Source organism: Euprymna scolopes, chromosome 15, assembly GCF_053919585.1.
Source record: "Euprymna scolopes isolate OS-2025 chromosome 15, ASM5391958v1, whole genome shotgun sequence".
NCBI lineage: Eukaryota > Metazoa > Mollusca > Cephalopoda > Sepiida > Sepiolidae > Euprymna > Euprymna scolopes.
In genome coordinates, this window is record NC_136496.1 from 44,308,106 (window position 1) to 44,326,277 (window position 18,172).

Below are 18,172 nucleotides of genomic sequence, written 5' to 3' on the forward strand. Positions count from 1 at the left end.
GGAAGACAGCCTTAAATTTGAAACAGTTTTAGAGAAATTTGAAGAATTTTGTAACCCTCGAAGAAATGTAACACTCTCTCATTTTCAGTTTCTCACTGCTCGTCAGGAAGACACGGAATCGTTTGATGAGTTCATTACTAGGATAAAAACACTTAGCCAAAAATGTGAATTTGGTGAACTCTGTGAAAGTTTAATAAGAGATGTGATAATAATAGATACTAATGACTCACGTTTACAAGAAAAACTATTGGCCGAATCTGATTTAACTTTGGAAAGAGCTATAAAAGCAGGTCAAACGGCTGAATAAACTGACAAAGACTGGGGGTATTACAGAAAGAATTAAAATCGATTAACTTTACAAAAAAAAAGTCTGTAAAAAAAGGAAAATACTAATCAACCACAATAACGGTCCAGAAGTGATTTACCACACTCTTCAAATAATAACTACAGTAACGACAAAATAAAAAACTGTAGATTCTGTTCATTCTCACATTTTCGTGGAAACTGCCCTGCATATGATGGAATCTACAATAAATGCAAGAGATAAAATCATTTTGCGAGTAGATGTCCTGCTAAAAGAATAGTACAGAAAGTGTACCAGGAACACAGTGAGGCATCTTCTACAGATGATGATAATTATGAAAATTATGTGGATGATAGCATCTCTGCGAAATTCTCATCCAAGGAGAAAAAAGTAACAAAAATCCACAAAGTTAATGCCTTAGCTGAAGATTGGAACATTAATTTACAAGTCAATGAGACGAACATACAATTTAAAATGGACTCCGGCAGTCAAGTTAACATTCTTCCGATAAAAGATTACTACAGATTATCAGTTCGTCCAAAATTGCATTCAACCAACACTTTCTGCCAATAACGACAGAGCAATACCAGTTCAAGGTAAGTGTGTTGTTCAAGTAATAAGAAATGATGTCATGTTTGTCATAGCAGATATAGATGCATCTCCAATACTAGGACTAAACACCTGTACTAGTCTCAACCTAATAAAAAAGGTATGCAAAATTAACACAAATAACAATGATTTTCTCTCTGAATTTAAGGAATGCTTTGGAGAACTTGGGGCTCTCCCTGGTATTCATCACATCACAATGGACCCAGAAATTAAACCTATCATAAACTCTCCACAGAATATTCCAGTTTTACTAAAGAACAAAATTAAAAACGGAACTTATAAAAATGACTGAGTTAGGTGTCATTAAACCTGTATCAGAACCAACAGAATGGTTATCATCACTGGTGGTAGTAGAAAAACCCAATGGTTCCCTTCGTGTATGCCTTGACTCACAGAATCTTAACCAGGCTATAAAAAGAGAGCATTATAGGTTACCAACAGCATCAGACATAATACAGGAAATGGCAGGTGCAAAGTTTTTCACTAAGCTTGATGCATCTAATGCATTCTGGCAGATTCAAATTGATGAGGAAAGTTCCAAACTTCTCACTTTCAACTCACCTTGTGGACGCTACAGATTCACACGTCTACCATATGGCATACACAGTGCCAGTGAAATATGTCATGTAAAAATAGCAGCTATCATTGAACATGTTGAAGGATGCAGAAACTCACAGGATGATATCATCATTTGAGCAGACACTCCAGAACTCTTACAAAAGAGAACTACTGAGGTTCTGAATGCTATAAGAAAATCCGGCATGAAACTAAATCAATCAAAGTGTCAGTTCAACATAACTGAGTTGACATTCCTAGGACACAAAATATCCAGTAGAGGGGTTGAACCTGATGACAAAAAAAATGCAAAGTGATCATGAACATGCCAGATACAGCAAACAAAACAGAACTCCAGTGTTTTATAGGCATGATAAATTACTTAGGAAAATTCATTCCTAACTTATCAAATGAAACTGCACCTCTTCGCCTCTTGTTGGAAAAATATAATATGTGGTCTTTTGATAAACCACAGAAAGAAGCTGTTCGACGACTAAAAGAATTAGTTACACAGAGTCCAACATTAAAATACTTTCACCCAGCACTTCCCATCAGAATCTCTTCAGATGCATCAACCCTAGGACTTGGGGCTATGTTGGAACAAAAACACAACAATAACTGGGCTCCAGTGGCATTTGCTAGCCATTCTCTTACATCAGCTGAGCGCAACTATTGAACTGGAAATGTTGTCTATAGTATTTGCATGTGAACATTTCCATGAATTCTTACATGGGCAACGCTTTCTAATAAACAATGATCACAAGCCTCTCAAAACTATTGTCACAAAACCAATCTCTAAAACCCCACCCAGAGTACAATGTTTTCTATTGCGCTTACAGAAATACAATTTCGAAATTGAATACACTCAGGGTAAACTAATGCACGTTGTTGACACACTCAGCCATGCAGCACAAAAGTACAACAATCCAGAAATTTCTGACAAAGAAATGAACTTTTTTGTCCACTTCCTAATTTTTTCAATACCCATCAGTGACAAACGTCGACAACAGCTCATAACTCAGACAGCTAATGATGAAACATTACAACAACTGCAACAGCAAATCAAGTCAGGATGGCCACAGCATCGAAATAATCTCAATGCTTGTCTTTAACCATATTTTAATTACAGAGATGACATGACATACCAGGAAGGACTACAATTAGAGGGTCAACAAATTGTTGTTCCAACCAATATGCGAGCAGAAATGCACTGGATTTTACATCAGGCACATCTTGGTATTTAGAAACCCAAATCCAATGCTAGGCAGTCTCTTTTGGGCCAAACATGAACAAAGAAATAGAGGACATGATAAAAAATTGCGATTCATGTCAATGCTATAGCAATCGACAAAGTTCAGAGCCAGAAATATGGCATGACATTCCTGACCAACCATGGCAAAAGGTTGGTACAGACCTTTTCAGCCTGGGGGGATAGATTACCTCATGGTAGTGGATTACCACTCAAAATTTTTTTGTATTCAGCCATCTCACTGATACAACTGCATCAACAGTAATAACCTGTACAAAACATATCTTCTCGAGCCATGGTATACCCAAACAGATAATATCCGATAATGGCCCCAATTAAAGTCTCAACAATACAAGGGATTTGCTACAAAATGGGATTTTTCCATGTAACTAGCAGTCCAGAATACCCACAATCTAATGGTCTAGTCGAGAGAACCATCCAAACAGTAAAGAAAACACTGACAAATGTTTCCAGACTGGAGATGATCCATATCTTGCTCTACTAACCTTACGTACAACACCTGGCAAAAATAACTCTCCTTCACCAGCAGCTAAACTGATGAACCGCTAACTGAGAACACTTCTTCCAAGCATAAGAAATAATGGTTATGATCTTTGTAGATCATTCCCAACTAAGATACAGAAGGTAAAACAGCATATCAGCAATAAGCATGTGTTGCCTTCACTAAGGATAGGGGATCATATCAGAGTACATCGTGGGAAAACTTGGTCCAGGATAGGCAAAGTGATTGAACATTGCTCTCAACCAAGGTCATACTTGGTACTGATGGATAATGGCAGAGCTATACGCTGAAATGGCCAAGATCTACTGCTAGTACCTCGTTCAAAGGTACCAACAGCACAACCTTACCCTGACACAATATTTGATTTACCCAAGCAAGTTTCAAACCCAGCAGCTCCAGAGTTAGGAATTTGATCAAGGTCAGGATGACCAATACATCAACCCAGATGGATGCAAGATTATATATGTTAAGTGAACTTGCATTTCAATAGCAAAGGACATTGGGAGGGGGGGGATGTTATATATGTATATATATATATATATATACATATATATACAAAAGACATTTACTGCGGGTTGACAGTTGAGGACACTTCCGGTAGCTAGGACTTCCAGTAAGATTAAGATGGCGTTCTATTTTTTTTTTTTTTTACAAGGTGTTCACCACTTATCAAGGCCTGGAAGCCACTCGGGGATAAGGGTTATTGCATGTACAGTACGTTAATGTTGAGATTTGATAAAGTGTCTACTTAAGGGGGTGGTTCATCAGGAATTTGTTTATGTTGGATTTGAAGACATCCAAGTTGTAGTCAGGTGAGAAACAGGCGGACGGAACAGAGTTCCACAGGCGTGCACTTCTAAGAAAGAAGCTTTGTTCATGGAATCTACGATTTGGTTTTGGCACAGATAAAGAGTGGGGAAAATTTTTGACAGTGGTTTCAGCTAGACGGGTGTTTTTTGTGAAAGATCGGTGAGGAGGGGCCAGGGATTGGAGCTCAGACGAGCACCTGCCATGGAAGTAACGATAAAACAAAGACAGGCTCGCAACGTCTCTCCTGTGGGAGAGAGGTTGCCGGGAAGAGAAAAGGGCATCCCTCACTAAGCCACAAAGTTTATTTTGTACTCTGTCAAGGCAGGATAGGCTGTTTTTAGCAGCTCCTGCCCAGATGTGGCAACAATACTCCATCCTTGGACGTACTTGGCTTTTATTTAAGTAGAGAATTGCATCAGCACTGAGATATCTTCTGGAGGGGTAGAAGGATCCTACCATTTTTCCAGCGACCTTGGTAATAGACTTGACGTATATGTTCCATTTCAGGTCAGGAGTAAAGGTCAAGCCCAGAAGCTTATCAAAGCGTGGAGCTTCCCCTAGTCGAGAGCCATCCATTTCAATTGATGTCAGATGGGGATCAGAGCGTTGATGATGTAAAGATAGGAGCTTGGTTTTAGATGCATTAAAAGTAACCAGCCACCTCTTCCCCCACTATACCACATGCTCAAGATCAGAGGAGAGAAAATCAGAGAGAAATTTATCATTTACGGCCTTTGATGTGTTGCCATAGATTGTTGTATCATTAGCCTCAACGAATGATTTAAGTATGTGTTTAGGGAGATCATTGATGTAGATCAGGAAGAGGATTGGGGCCAGGATTAATACTGTGGGCCTCTGATTTCTGCCCATTAACCACTACTCTTATGAGACTATCAGAGAGAAATGATTTAATGATCGAGAAAACATTTCCAGTTATACCATAGCTGGAAATCTTGTGAAGTAGGGCCTTATGCCATACTTTATCGAAGGCTTTTGATATGTCAAGAGCAATTGCCCTAGAGAGGAAGCCTTTGTTGAGAGATTCACTAATCCTATGAGATATAACCGTTAGCACATCTGCTGTAGATCTAGCAGAACGGAAACTATATTGCATGTCACTAAGTCACTAAGAAGGTTATTTGTGCTAATGTGGTTGACTACTTCTCTATTTAATATGGATTCCAGCAACTTACTCATGACACACAGGAGACTTATTGGTCTGTACTCATAGGAGGACGACTTTTCACCTGAATTCTTGAATACAGGGCATACTGAAACTACTCGGAGTCAATCTCTTTCCTCATATCTCTTCCACAGGACATCCTGATCTCTACTCACTCATAATGATATTAAATAAGTATCTGCACGGTAAGACAAACTTATTTTATTGTCACACTCACAAATAGATAAACTTTGCTTAATGACAAAATAAAAGTAAAATAAAATAATCTTTAATGTTGTCTTGTTGTCAACTTATTTCATCTTTGAATCGGATGGACATTCTAATTGTTTTGCATATGGAGTTAACTACACTTTTTATCACAGCCAAACTATAATTATAATGAAGATAAATATCCCTTTATCTGATCCCATCATTCCATTATATATTTTTCAAAGCTATATATATATGTTGGCTTCCACCCAGTTTCAAGAGACAATGGATACTCCCTATAAAAGACTCTATAGTGAAGCAAGGTTTGTATAATCAGCAACTGCACATTTCCTGCTTGAGACCAGTGTCAAGAAGTAGTCCAGAATTGAATAGCAGAGAAACATTGCTTTTATTTCATATTTTTTTCTCTTAGACTAGTTACACAACTAAGGCTTGAGATTCTAGTCTACTCTATTTAATCCATTGTTGGAGAGTGCATATATGAACTCATACCTTTCTTAAAGGCTGAGTACAGTATGGGTTACTAACTGAATGAAAATTCCAAGCAAATATGAGAAAGGGAGATTAAAACAGTCATCATAATTTGACATTGAAAAGTACCTCTTTTTAGCAGTTTTGTTAAAAACATTGACTTTCCTTAATTTTAATTTTTTTAATAATAATTATCAATTAATTATAATTATTATAAATTAATTTTTTTGCAATGCTACATATTTTAAATTAAATTCATATATTTCCTCAGTAAATTAAATATATAAAATTATTTTAACTATTCTGTATTTTATTAGGTTGCAGTTTCGTGTTCTTGCTATTGATATAAAACCGATTCATAACGAAAATAACTCAAGAAACAATTTTGAAAATGATAAAATGACTAATGAATTTAAGTGGAAGCCTTGTGCGAGTCGTAATTCATTGATACTATGCTGGTGGTGTAAAGAGAAACAGCCAATAGAAAGAAAGCATACATACGACGAAGGAAAACCTTGACAGAATAAACCAATCATATTGTCGATAATATTTAACACCGGACAGTAACTATAATGGCGACCACACTGTCTTATTGCTGTTTAACTGTTGCTAAATCACACAGGCAAGGGACGAACATTTATTTTTCTATATTTACCATCCATTTATGATAGAACGTAATTAAGCTTCCCAATTGAATTTCTGTATAGTAGCATGAGTAAAGTTACCAGTGCCGCCACTGCCATCGCAGTAATGGATGCTTCTTCGAACGTAACATCGAAAATGACCGGATCGAACTCGGCTGGCAACAACAACGGCATGAATGGCAGCCACAGCGCCAACAACAACAACACTCGATTCCTCGGACAATCCAATTCCAAAAGTTCACTAAACACCATGCAGTCGGGACCCTTGCTAAAATGGAGAGACATGGAACACCTTGTAGCCGGAATAAGCGGTGGTGTCTTGTCTACACTCGTACTACATCCATTAGATTTGATAAAAATTAGATTTCAAGGTAAATAGTATTTTCATTTTCTCTTAAAAGTTAATCGCTTTGGCCGAACTTCGGAGTAGAGACCGCGTTTTTTTGTTTTGTTTTTTTTTGCTTTCTTTTTGTTTTAGGCATTAAAAATAACTGTAGATTGTCGATTGCAACACTTTAATCATTATTATCGAAAAGAGAAGAAAAAAAAACTTTATTCTTATATTATCTTTTTTTTTTCTTTTTTTTTTTTTTAAGCTCTATTATCAGCACACCGAAACGTAACAGAATACTACGTAAAAGATTTTACTAATTCGCTGTCACGGTGTTTGTATAATAATACCGTTGGTTAAATATTTATTGAAATTAAAAATTTAATAACATGAAATAAAAGGAACTATTAAAAATCTATGTTTAGTAATTATGTAATTCAATCCACCAGAATTATTTTCAGTTTCTTCGTAAACAGACTGGCCATTTTAATTGCAGTGGGGGGGGGGTAAATTTTAGACACCCTCGACTAAACTTCCCCACCCCCAAATAAGATTCTACTTTTTTTAAGGCGATTATAGGTAAGCATCTTGAAAAGCTTGACGAAAATAAAAAGTTATTTTTTTTTTTTAATTTATAGTGTACAACAATCGGTTTTGTAAAGTAAAATGTACCCATGCTAGGACAGTTAAGTAGAAAAATTTTACCATCAACCCTGTCGAGAAGGTCGTAAAACCACACGTCACTGTCTAAAAAAAGTAAATCCCCCACACATATCATATACAAAAAAAAATATTGTTCCCTAAAAAGGGGGGGGCTAACTCAAAATGAGCCTACTTCTTAGAGAAGAGTCTCTTTAAGAAGTAGGCTCATTTTGCGTTAAATTTGTAAAATTTATCCTGTACATTCTAATTTTCTTTTTTTCTTCATGTTTTGGAGGGTGTTCACACAAATCACCTTAAAAAAAAAAAAAAAGGAGGGGGTACTCATGCACTAGAGCGATCCGATCCGTGCTGAAATAACGTTATATTTAAAAAAGCCATTCTTAACATGGGAAGGGTGTTTTGTACCTATTCTGTACTATAACCTTACAATTGAATAATGAAACATACCATAAAACTTTAATTAAACTTGGAAATACGATTTAAAAAAATTTAAAAAATAGCGTGGATCAGTAAGTGCATTATTAGCACCAAAAAAAATGAATCTTTGACGCACGTGTACAAGCGACCCCCCCCTATTTTTTTATTTATTTTCGTCTTTCAATCTTTTCAGCAGATTATTATCTAATGGCCACTAGTCTACCAGATTATCAAAAAAAAAAAAAAAAAAAAAAGTCAATATTTGAATATTTGTTGGGGGTGCTCAGTTTCTAATGCAATGTTCTAATAAATCGACCACCCATTTTAAAACCACTCGCTGTTTTAGGCCAAATTTTGCGAATTTAGCTTCTTTTTTTTTTTTAAATTTCGCTTGAAATTTGTCCTATTCCGATATTTTATGTACATATTTGATTATCTTCCAAGTTTCGTCATCCATCATTTACAAAGGTTTTGCCTGGGGACGAATTTTTTTTTTTTTTTTTTTTTTTTGGAGGAGGAGGAGGAGGATATTCAATTATAGAACTTTTATAGTTTAACAGGTGCTTATGCAGTTTAATTAATCCCCCACTTTTTTAAACTAACATTTCTTCATATCTTGGAAACTACTCGTTTGTCATAATTTTAAACGTTATTTTTGTTTTCAGCGGCCCCGAAAATTAAGAGTAGTAATTTTAAAGGAATTTTCGAGGTTTGAGTAATTCTTCATATTTACCTTAAATTTATAGGAAAACTCTTTTTACGTGTGTGCGCAATTTCTAATGCAATAAATCGATTCCCTATACTTGAACCACTCGGCGAGAACACGCACACCCTGTTATACAGGGTGAGGCAGAGCAACTTGCTTATTTCACTGGCAAATTTATGGAGTGTTTTTGATTTTCGTAACCGTTTGTCTTTAAAAAATCTACCAAAAATCAATCTAATCAATATAAAATTTTCACCGTAAGTAATAATATAAATATAATAAATATATAACAAATAAGTAAAGAATGCACTTTATATGGGTGTAACTTTTTTTTTTTTTTCATATTCCTTGTATAAATATATTTTATGCCCTCCCCCTTCCTCATTTGTCCCTTGTTTGACCCCTTAAAGTCCAAGCGATCCATTAAGCACACCCTCATTTTGTGGTACTGGTAGGAGGGTGTTGATGTTAGTCCCGCAAATTCCCAAAAATGAAAATGTGTAAAATGGAGTTGAACTATCAAACAAAGATGACCGAGGCAGAGAATAAATTTTATGCAAAATTTATTTTTTCAAAATCGTAAATAAGTGAAGACTGAAGAGAAGACCAGAAAGTTTCTTAATTGAGTCTCTTCCTGCGACTGAGGTAATGAAATGTAGTAAAAGTCCTAGGTTAGAAATAACCAGTTCTTTTCAGAAATACTTAAACCACATAAAGGTCAATTGCTTACTTTAGCAAAGAGTAAAAAAAGGGTAAAAAGTCCATCTACACGTCGAGAATCAAATGATGGGTTTAACGTCCTGTGGACGGAATCGATGTTGATGTCTACAGCATGCTGGCTTGGGTCGACTGATTAGTTTTTGCGCAAAATGCCCTTTTTATAGATTTCAAACCGGTTCCATGGAAGCTGCCAAAAAATATTTTTGGAATTTTTCCGATTGGATAAAAAAAAAAAAAAAAAATCTTTATGACGTAAGGTGCTTTGGAAGACGTCCGCATGAAAAGGCAGTTTTAGTTTTTATGCCCACAGAATTTGCGTGGGTGTAGAAAGGAAATGTGCACGTAGCTGAAACGATCTTTACACAGCCGCGTGTGCACAATTGGGTTTTACAGTTGGAGATGCGCGCCATTATTCTGTTTGAGTAGATCTCGCTGTTGTTTGCCGTGACGACTGCAAGTCTATGATAAGGGTGAGTGAGTGTAGAAAAACAAAACAATAAAATTTCACAGGGTGCCTTCGATATCGAAGATTGAAATCCAAAATTTGAATGTGTTTAGTCTTTTTAGCATTTTGAAGTGTGAGATTTATTGAATATGTTATCAATAATTATTATCTTTCAGATGAGGATAAGAAAAATTTCTTCTTTTTTTTTTATGAAAACGCTAAAAAGACATACTTTTAAATATTTAAAAATAAATTTAAAATTTTAATTTAGAATGTGTAAACTTTCCATGTACCAGTACATAAAGAATGCTTTAAAGAATCGATACCAAAAAAATAAGATAAAATAAAAATAGGGTGTGAAAATTATAAGTGTTAATTGTATCTGCATATTACGTTTTTTTTTGGTTTTTTTTTTCTCAAGATATTGTAGCCTGTTACGGTTTACAAAAAGTTATTTCTCCTTTTGAAAATTAATTATAACTATGAAGATATGGATTTCCATAGATGATGGTTATGGCATTCCAACAAGTTGCATCCCTCCAAAGGGTTACCAAAGACGGCCCCTTTAAGGGCCACCAAATTCTAATGAAAGTCTTTGTCAACTTGATTTATGCAATAAAGAATTGGGGAAAACAGTATGATCTAGTTTATGGAAAAAAGTGTGGCTCATTGGTTATTATTAATTAGAAAATAAGGTATAATGATTTTAATAATGAAATTAAAAATTGACTAAACATTAAATTGAGAAATATAATGCTAAAAATTTGTTTGATGTAAAAAAAGCAGTTCTTTACTTTTAACAAGTATTAGGAAAAAACTTGATTGATTTTTATGACGGAAAAAATTATAAAGCTAAAGATAACATATTTCACCATAAATGGCATTTGTAATTATAATTTAAGTCAATTATTTATTTTTTTTTTAAATGTCTAGCTAGATTAAAATTTATGAAAATGCTTAAATAAATATTTAGATGTGACTGTTCCCATACCCAAGATCCAAGATGGCAGCGGTAAGCACATGGTTCCTAAAATGTACAAGATTGTGCTAAATAATTGAATTATTTGAGTTTATTTAAATATAAGGTAATTATAATCTAATATTTTTGCATATTCTTATAGCCAATCATAGTAAATTTTATTTACACATAAAAAAAGTTAGTTTGATTGATTCAAAAACCTTTAAAAAAAAAAAAAATTTTGTTTTGACATTTGGCAAAAACTGGGTCAAACCGTGGCTACCGAGAGTAAAGAAGGCTGATGCACATGAGAGCGAACGTCACTTCCTGATTAAGTTGTAGGTATAGACAGCTTCCGGTATTCAACCAGGTGGTCACGCTAACAGACAAAAATATATGGCTACCGATTGTCCATGTATGTTCTAAAGAGAAAGAACAATTCTCCATTTGGATAATAATTATTATAATTGCACATTGGGAGAATTTTAATTTAATAAATTTTAATCTAATAAATGAACTAGTTTTTGAACCTTGTAATTTCTATCGGAGAAAGTCGAATTTTTTTTTTTTCTTACTGCAAAACAAACAATTTTTATATGAAAATATTTTTCAGTCCGTTCTTTTAATAATAAAACTTTTCACTGAGTATTTCCAAATATAGTTAACATTTTTCACAGCAGTTTTTTACGATCGGTGAATTTTCAATATTTTACCACCAGGCATAATTTATTTCTTTGAAAATTTCAAGTTTTTGTTTTTTTTATAACATTTTAACTGTAAATAATTTACATGACAGGTTTGTTTTACTATACACATAGATTCGCAAAAGTATATAAAAAATATATAACAAATAAAATATATCGATAAACATTGTATGATTTTCAAAACAATTGCACGTTTTAAAGTAAGTAAAACCACTAAAAACCTTTTCAGATAGGTAGAAGAGTAACTTATCTTGCCTTTGATAACATTTATTTATATATTTGTTTGTTTTTTTTTTTTATAACTTTTTCGAATCTATGTGTACAGTAATGCAAACCCAAAATTTAATTTAACTTGGAAATAATATTTAAAATACACGTGCATACACTGTACAAGCACCCTTATTATTATCATAATAGTAATAATAATAAAAAACTGGTGTAGATGACATCGGCTGACGCCACTCCAACTAGTTGTGAAGGGTTAGGGAGGATGGAAAGACCGAGGTGGGAGAGTACTAACCAAATCTCCACTGGAAGTGTGCAGTTCAAATCTGGTATCTTGGGGAGACATTTTGTCATCCAAACCCCAGGAAACACCAATGGCCGATGCCAACGAGAAATCAGTAACAACGGCTGTTGCGATAACATGCAATCATCTGCACAAGTGGTCAAGAAGTGGAGAACACTGGAAATCTGGGGAGACTTGTCACTTGGTCTCCAGGGAACACCACAGGTTACTGCCAGTGAATGATCACTGATGATGGCCTGTGAGACAACTAATACGCTAAACATTTTCACGAAAAATATGGGGAAAAAATGGACATAGAAGAACAGAAAACCAAAACTTTAAATATAATTTCTGTATTTAAAGTAACAGTTATTTAAATATTTCAACATATAATCTTGTGGGTAAGATCCAGCTTCCTAATAAAGGGTACTCTGAATAGGAACAAAAATAATCTCAGTCATGAAAGATTTCTCCATCAACCGAGGACAGTATCAAAACAGATACTACACTGTGATCGTGTTCCGAAGGCCCAAAAATATTTGTGTTTAATGTTTCTTTAATTGTTTGTTCCCTAAATTCATAATTCGATTTTATCAGTATTAAAATGTATATTGTTTTAAAATTACATAATTTTACATAGATAATATTTATATTTTATATTGAATAAAGTTCAGTTTAAGTAGTAATCGAACTGTGTTCCTTTTTCTTTTTAAAAATGTTTTATTGCTCTTTTGCAAATGGCCCTCATATAGTACTGACAGTCTGACAAATCTTACCTACATTGCTTACAGACATTTTTCAGTTAAGTTTTCAGTTTTCTTACTCCTGGTGGCCGTGGTCAAACGCTTTTTTTCTTTTTTTAAATTTCAAACTTAAAATTCTATTAAAAATTATAGAGGTATATTTTGCTTTTAATGTAATAAACTTCAGGGTTTTATCTTTCTGGTAAAACCGAAAGTTGTTCAGAAATAAGACTTTAATAGATTTTAATAAGCTTTACAAAAAGCGGTCACTACTTATTTAAATTTAATTGATATTTCAAATAAGCAAGTTGTTCTGTCCCACCCTGTATAATTGATTTTTTCATTTATCAATCTAAGGGCAATTTGTGCTGAAGTACCAATTAAAGACTTGCATTTTAAAAAAAAGTTGAATTTTAGGGGTATTCAGGTTTGTATTTGATATTGTTTTCACTGGTCGTCATGTTTGTTTTTGCACATGCGGAAGCTGGATTTCCCCTAAATTAAAAACTTACCTTGGGAAAGCAAGTAAATAGGGACTTTAATAGCTGTTATGCTTGCTTCCCCACAAGGACAATACACTTTTCTGTTTTTTCTTTCCCTTCTTGAGATAATCACAGCTAAAAACTGTAAATAAGATTATAATTAGAGGTATTGCAAATTTATTGTGTCGACAAGTTTGATTCCAACTTTTAATACAAACATGCAATTAGTTTGCTTTTTATTGTTAAAAGTAAAGCTATAAGAATGAAAATTACAAAAGCCAAAGTGATAATCAGTGATTGTCTCCCAGATAAAGGAATGTTCCTCTGCTCAGTTTGTGCAAAGGGAGTCTGGTGCAATTCAATTTTTGTGGGATTGTAATTGTAATTCATTGTAAGCATTTGTGAACACAAGAAGTGCAATGGGTTATTGGTAAATTGAGAGATGATAACCAGCTTGTGTGCAAGAAGAGTGAGGACGTGGATGAGAACTCAGATGTGAATAAAGTATATAAGCTTGATGGTGATGCTATTGAGCTTGTCAAGAAATTTTGTTACCTTGGTGATTCCATTTGAGCACGGGATGGAGAAGATGGTTGTGAGAGATATGGCAGTTCAGAGAATTTGTGGCCATTACTATGGTGTTATGTGTTCTTAGTGTGATGCTGTATAGATTAAATCTGGACAATATATGTAGGTGTGTATAAAACAGGAGATTCTGATGGTTTGGACTCATTAAAAGAATAGAGATCATAGGTTAGATGTAGAACAGTTGAGGTAGCTGGATCAGTTGGTAGAAGGCTAAGGAAAACATGTAAGGAAAACATAATAATGAACTTGGGATAAATAAAGACCTGACCAGAAATGGGATAGTTTTTTAAGTTAATTTCTAGAAGTGATCAAATGCATGTTAGCGTGTAAAATGAGTGTTAAACCGAATATGATTGTGATTTTTTTTCACATTTTTCAGAAATGCGTTCATAATTTTTTTTCAGAAATGTTTTGTGATCTGAACATGAATTTATAATCTTGACCGCCATTTGAATTGAGGCAAAGTTTTCATTTAATATTTCAAACCCGTATTTTCGTTAAGTAAATTCTAAAGTGATTGTGAATATCATTAGTCACATCATGAGTATCTTAGTTATTCATCGTGAAAATAGATGAACTTGAAAAAAATAATCTTCACTTTAAGAATTAAAAGAAAATTTTTAAGTTTAAATTTATACAAGTGTCAATGTTTGTATGTTCCCCATAAAATCTTCAAAATATATTTGTATCTAAATTTTTTCGGGAAAGATAATAGAAGTGATCTTGAATGTCTAATGGCCTCACCCGCAAAAGAACTATGGAGGTAGAATCCCTTTTAAAACTTAAAATGTATTCTCAATTTTATGAAATGTAAATCCTCTGTATAAAATGTTGAAGACAATAGAAGCAATCCTAAATCACTATAGATGCCACTCTGTGCCGAATCTATCATCCCTCTTCTCACGCTCACGGGGACAGAATTCTCTTAAAATTTCATATCCAATTTTAATAAAATTTAAACGGTATGTATTAAACACTAAATCAGTGTTTTCCAAAATTCCATTTTTTTCTCACTATACTAGTTACAAAGGTGGAGGGGCGGGGGGACAGTAAAAACAAAGAAAACATGGAGTTGTGAGTGTATAGCGAAAAAAGTCATGATAGTGTTCTTCATTAAATCTTGAACAATGTCAAGTTTCCTGTTGGTTTTCACTGAAATTTGGAATATTTGTCTACACAAAACTTAGTAAGTCTGCATCTTATAACATTAGGAACTGGCTAGCTGTGTCTACCCAGTATTTACCCTGAAAGATTTTAAAAATTAAATTTGTTTTATGTTTGTTTTCTATTTTTATTTACTGTTTTGGTTTTTTATTTTTTTGCTTATAAATAAACATATTTTGACAAATGTTTCATAATGCATTTGCTGTATCAGAAAGACAATATGCAGTAGCTAATTTTTTATGATATACTGAACATAGTGGTGGTAAAATCAATTTATGATAAAAAAGCACTTTACCAGGATAAATCTATGAATTCAGTACAAAGTTAAGTGGACTGTTTGGCTAAATATCGAATTGAAGTGACTAAGCATGAAACGAAATATGAAACTATATGGAACCACTTGTTTTATCATGAAACAATAAAATAATAAACTTTTATAAATATTTTATTTAAAATATATTTATACGGAAATAATTAAATTTTCTTTTTTATACATTTCTGTAAATAAAGTTTTCTTTCATTCTTATATAGAATGTCCTTCACAAATTTTATCACAATGTATCATAAAACAAGGTTGCTACCTTCAATTGAATTATGAAACCAAAAGGTTTTTCTTTTTTTTTGCTTGTTTCATGATACAAAAAAAATTTTTTTGAAATAAATTATTTCCATATGGTTTCATTTCATGTTTACTGACTTCCATTCCATATTTTAGCTAAACCAAGTCCACTTCCAGTGTCTTAACTTTGTGTACTGAATTTTTGGACTCTAGATGGCTGTGACTCAACCCTTTATAAATTACTAGCGGGGGTTGTTATAAAACTGGAACTAATTTTGTCAATCTAATGCTCTTAATTTCTCAATATAAAATGATTGGATGTTAAATAGATTCCAAAACTTTCAATCTTTTTTAATTCAGGAAGATTTGCTAAGAATTTTAAAATCAAAAATGACTTTGTATTTGAAAGAATTTGTTTCAAATTCCTTCCAGATTTCAATTATTGTTATATACATATAGTACCAGCAAAAAGAAAGTCCGCACTTGTAATTTTTTTCAAAAACTGCAAATTTAAGCTAAATTTAATGTAACTGTTTAAACAATCTATACCTCGTTTGATTGGCTTTTTCCAATTTAAAAAAATAACTTCAAATTGGAGAGGCAAAAAGACAGTCTGCGGCAGCAAATTTGCTTAAAACCAGCTTAAATTATCGCCCCTAAATCAGTTTAAAATATCCACCAACAGGCAACAAAGCATCTCTAATCGTAATTGTTGCTGTTCCAGTTTATACAACGTAACATTTAGTTCATATGCCGCGACTTTCTCTTAGTGATTGTAAGGAGCTCATTAATGTCCACCTTTCTGGTTTATCCAATTGAGAAATCAGCTGCAGATTGAAATGTGATAAGAAAACTATGAAAGACTATCCAAAAGCACCAAAACACCGGCAGTGTTCATGATGCTCCTAAATCGTACTAGAGTTACTTCTAACAAGGAAGACAATGCTATCAAGATACACAGCCTAAGAAAGAGATTTGAAACGGTTCTTCAAATCCAACAACAGTGCAATCTCGTTAAAAAGTGCTTTCTTTCTACTGTCAAGAATAGAATAAAGAAATTTAATTTGCAAGGATATGTTGCAAGATGCAAACCAATGATCTCTGTAAAGAACAGAAAGCGCTGTCTGGACTTTGTCAGATGCAATGAAGATCATGGCTCTTCATATTGGTCAAAAGTGCTTTTTAGCGACGAAAGCAAGTTCAATAGGCTGGGCAGTGATGGTAGGCAGTATATCCGTCGGAGGAAAGATGAAGAATGTAATCTTAGGTGCTCAGTTTCAACGCTGCAAGGTGGCGGAGGTTCAATTTTGGTGTGGGGGCATTATTAGTACTAATGGTCCAGGGCCTATAGTTCACTTGCAAGGTCGAATTAATTCAACCAAGTACATTAATATGTTCACTGAACATTTTTTACCCTACTTTGGTCGGAATTTGAATCATAATCCCATCTTCATGCAGGATAATGCTCCCATTCACACAGCTGGCAATGTCAAGAGGTTCCTGGAAGAGCATGATATTCTGTGTTTGGATTGGCTTGCACAATCGATCTCCAGACCTCAATCCTATCGAAAACGTATGGCATTACATCAAGCAACGGCTACGCAATGATAAAATTTCAAATTTGGAAGAACTTTGGACAAAAATTAAAGAAAAGTTGGACAGCCTTTCCCAGGCGTATTGTTGCAGTCTAATTCAAGGAATTCTCAAAAGATTCCAGGCTATTAAATTGCAGAAGGGCTATGCTACTAAATAGAAACTAGTTCATTGTGTTCGTGTTGTATTTGTGTTGCATTAATGTCCTAAAGTTACATGAAAATAACAATTTTTCAATTGTGCAGACTTTCTTTTTGCCTCCTCAATTTGAAGTTATTTAAATTGACGTGAACACTAGAATATTTAAATTAAAAGTCAAATATGAACAGGTAAAATTATAGAATAAAAGGCCAATCAAATGAGGTATAGTTTGTTTAAACAGTTACATTAAATTTTGCTTAAATTTGCAGCTTTTGAAAAAATGACAAGTGCCGACTTTTTTGCTGCCTGTGTATATCATTATGTACATTCAATTATTTTCAGTCACAAAGCAATATATATATATATATATATAATTATTTTTTTACTATAATAATTAAATACCTACAGACACTAGTGTTTCATCCTTTCGGGATTCTTCAGTGCAGGGTGTCACGATTACTATCAGTCGAATGATTCGAACCCCGCGACATGAGACATCTCTGGCTCGATTAGCGGAGGCCGTATCCATTCGGCTACCATTAACCGTGTGAAATAGCGTTGAATTTTAAACATTTTAATTTAAATGTTCATTACGTCAGACAGACAGTGATCAAATCGTTATACGATGATCTACACATAAGAGCTAAATTGACCGACTTTTTAATTCAACTGAAAGTGCTCAACGATAAGAAACGAATTTCTTAAAGGGGCTGTCATAATTATTTTTTTACTATAATAATTAAATACCTACAGACACTAGTGTTTCATCCTTTCGGGATTCTTCAGTGCAGGGTGTCACGATTACTACCAGTCGAACGATTCGAACCCCGCGATATATATATATATATATAATTAAAAAAATGGATAAAAATCCAGAATAGTTAATAGCCAA

General features: G+C 33.7%; 1 protein-coding gene across 4 annotated transcripts in view; it reads left to right on the plus strand.

The window, feature by feature from the left end:
- Window positions 1-6,428: 6,428 nt before the first annotated feature.
- The window catches only part of LOC145293801 (solute carrier family 25 member 32-like), a 155,143-nt gene continuing 143,399 nt past the window's right edge, over window positions 6,429-18,172 (plus strand). For 2 of the 4 annotated variants that reach the window (XR_013869770.1, XM_080140373.1), the window contains exon 1: window positions 6,455-6,929. Coding sequence is in view for 3 of the 4 variants with exons in the window: in XM_080140373.1 (XP_079996499.1) it covers window positions 6,626-6,929 (304 nt within the window). In the remaining variant the exon portion in view is untranslated. Of the gene's footprint in view, window positions 6,930-18,172 lie in introns of all 4 variants that reach the window. The other 2 variants (XM_080140370.1, XM_080140371.1) reach the window with 2 other exon arrangements.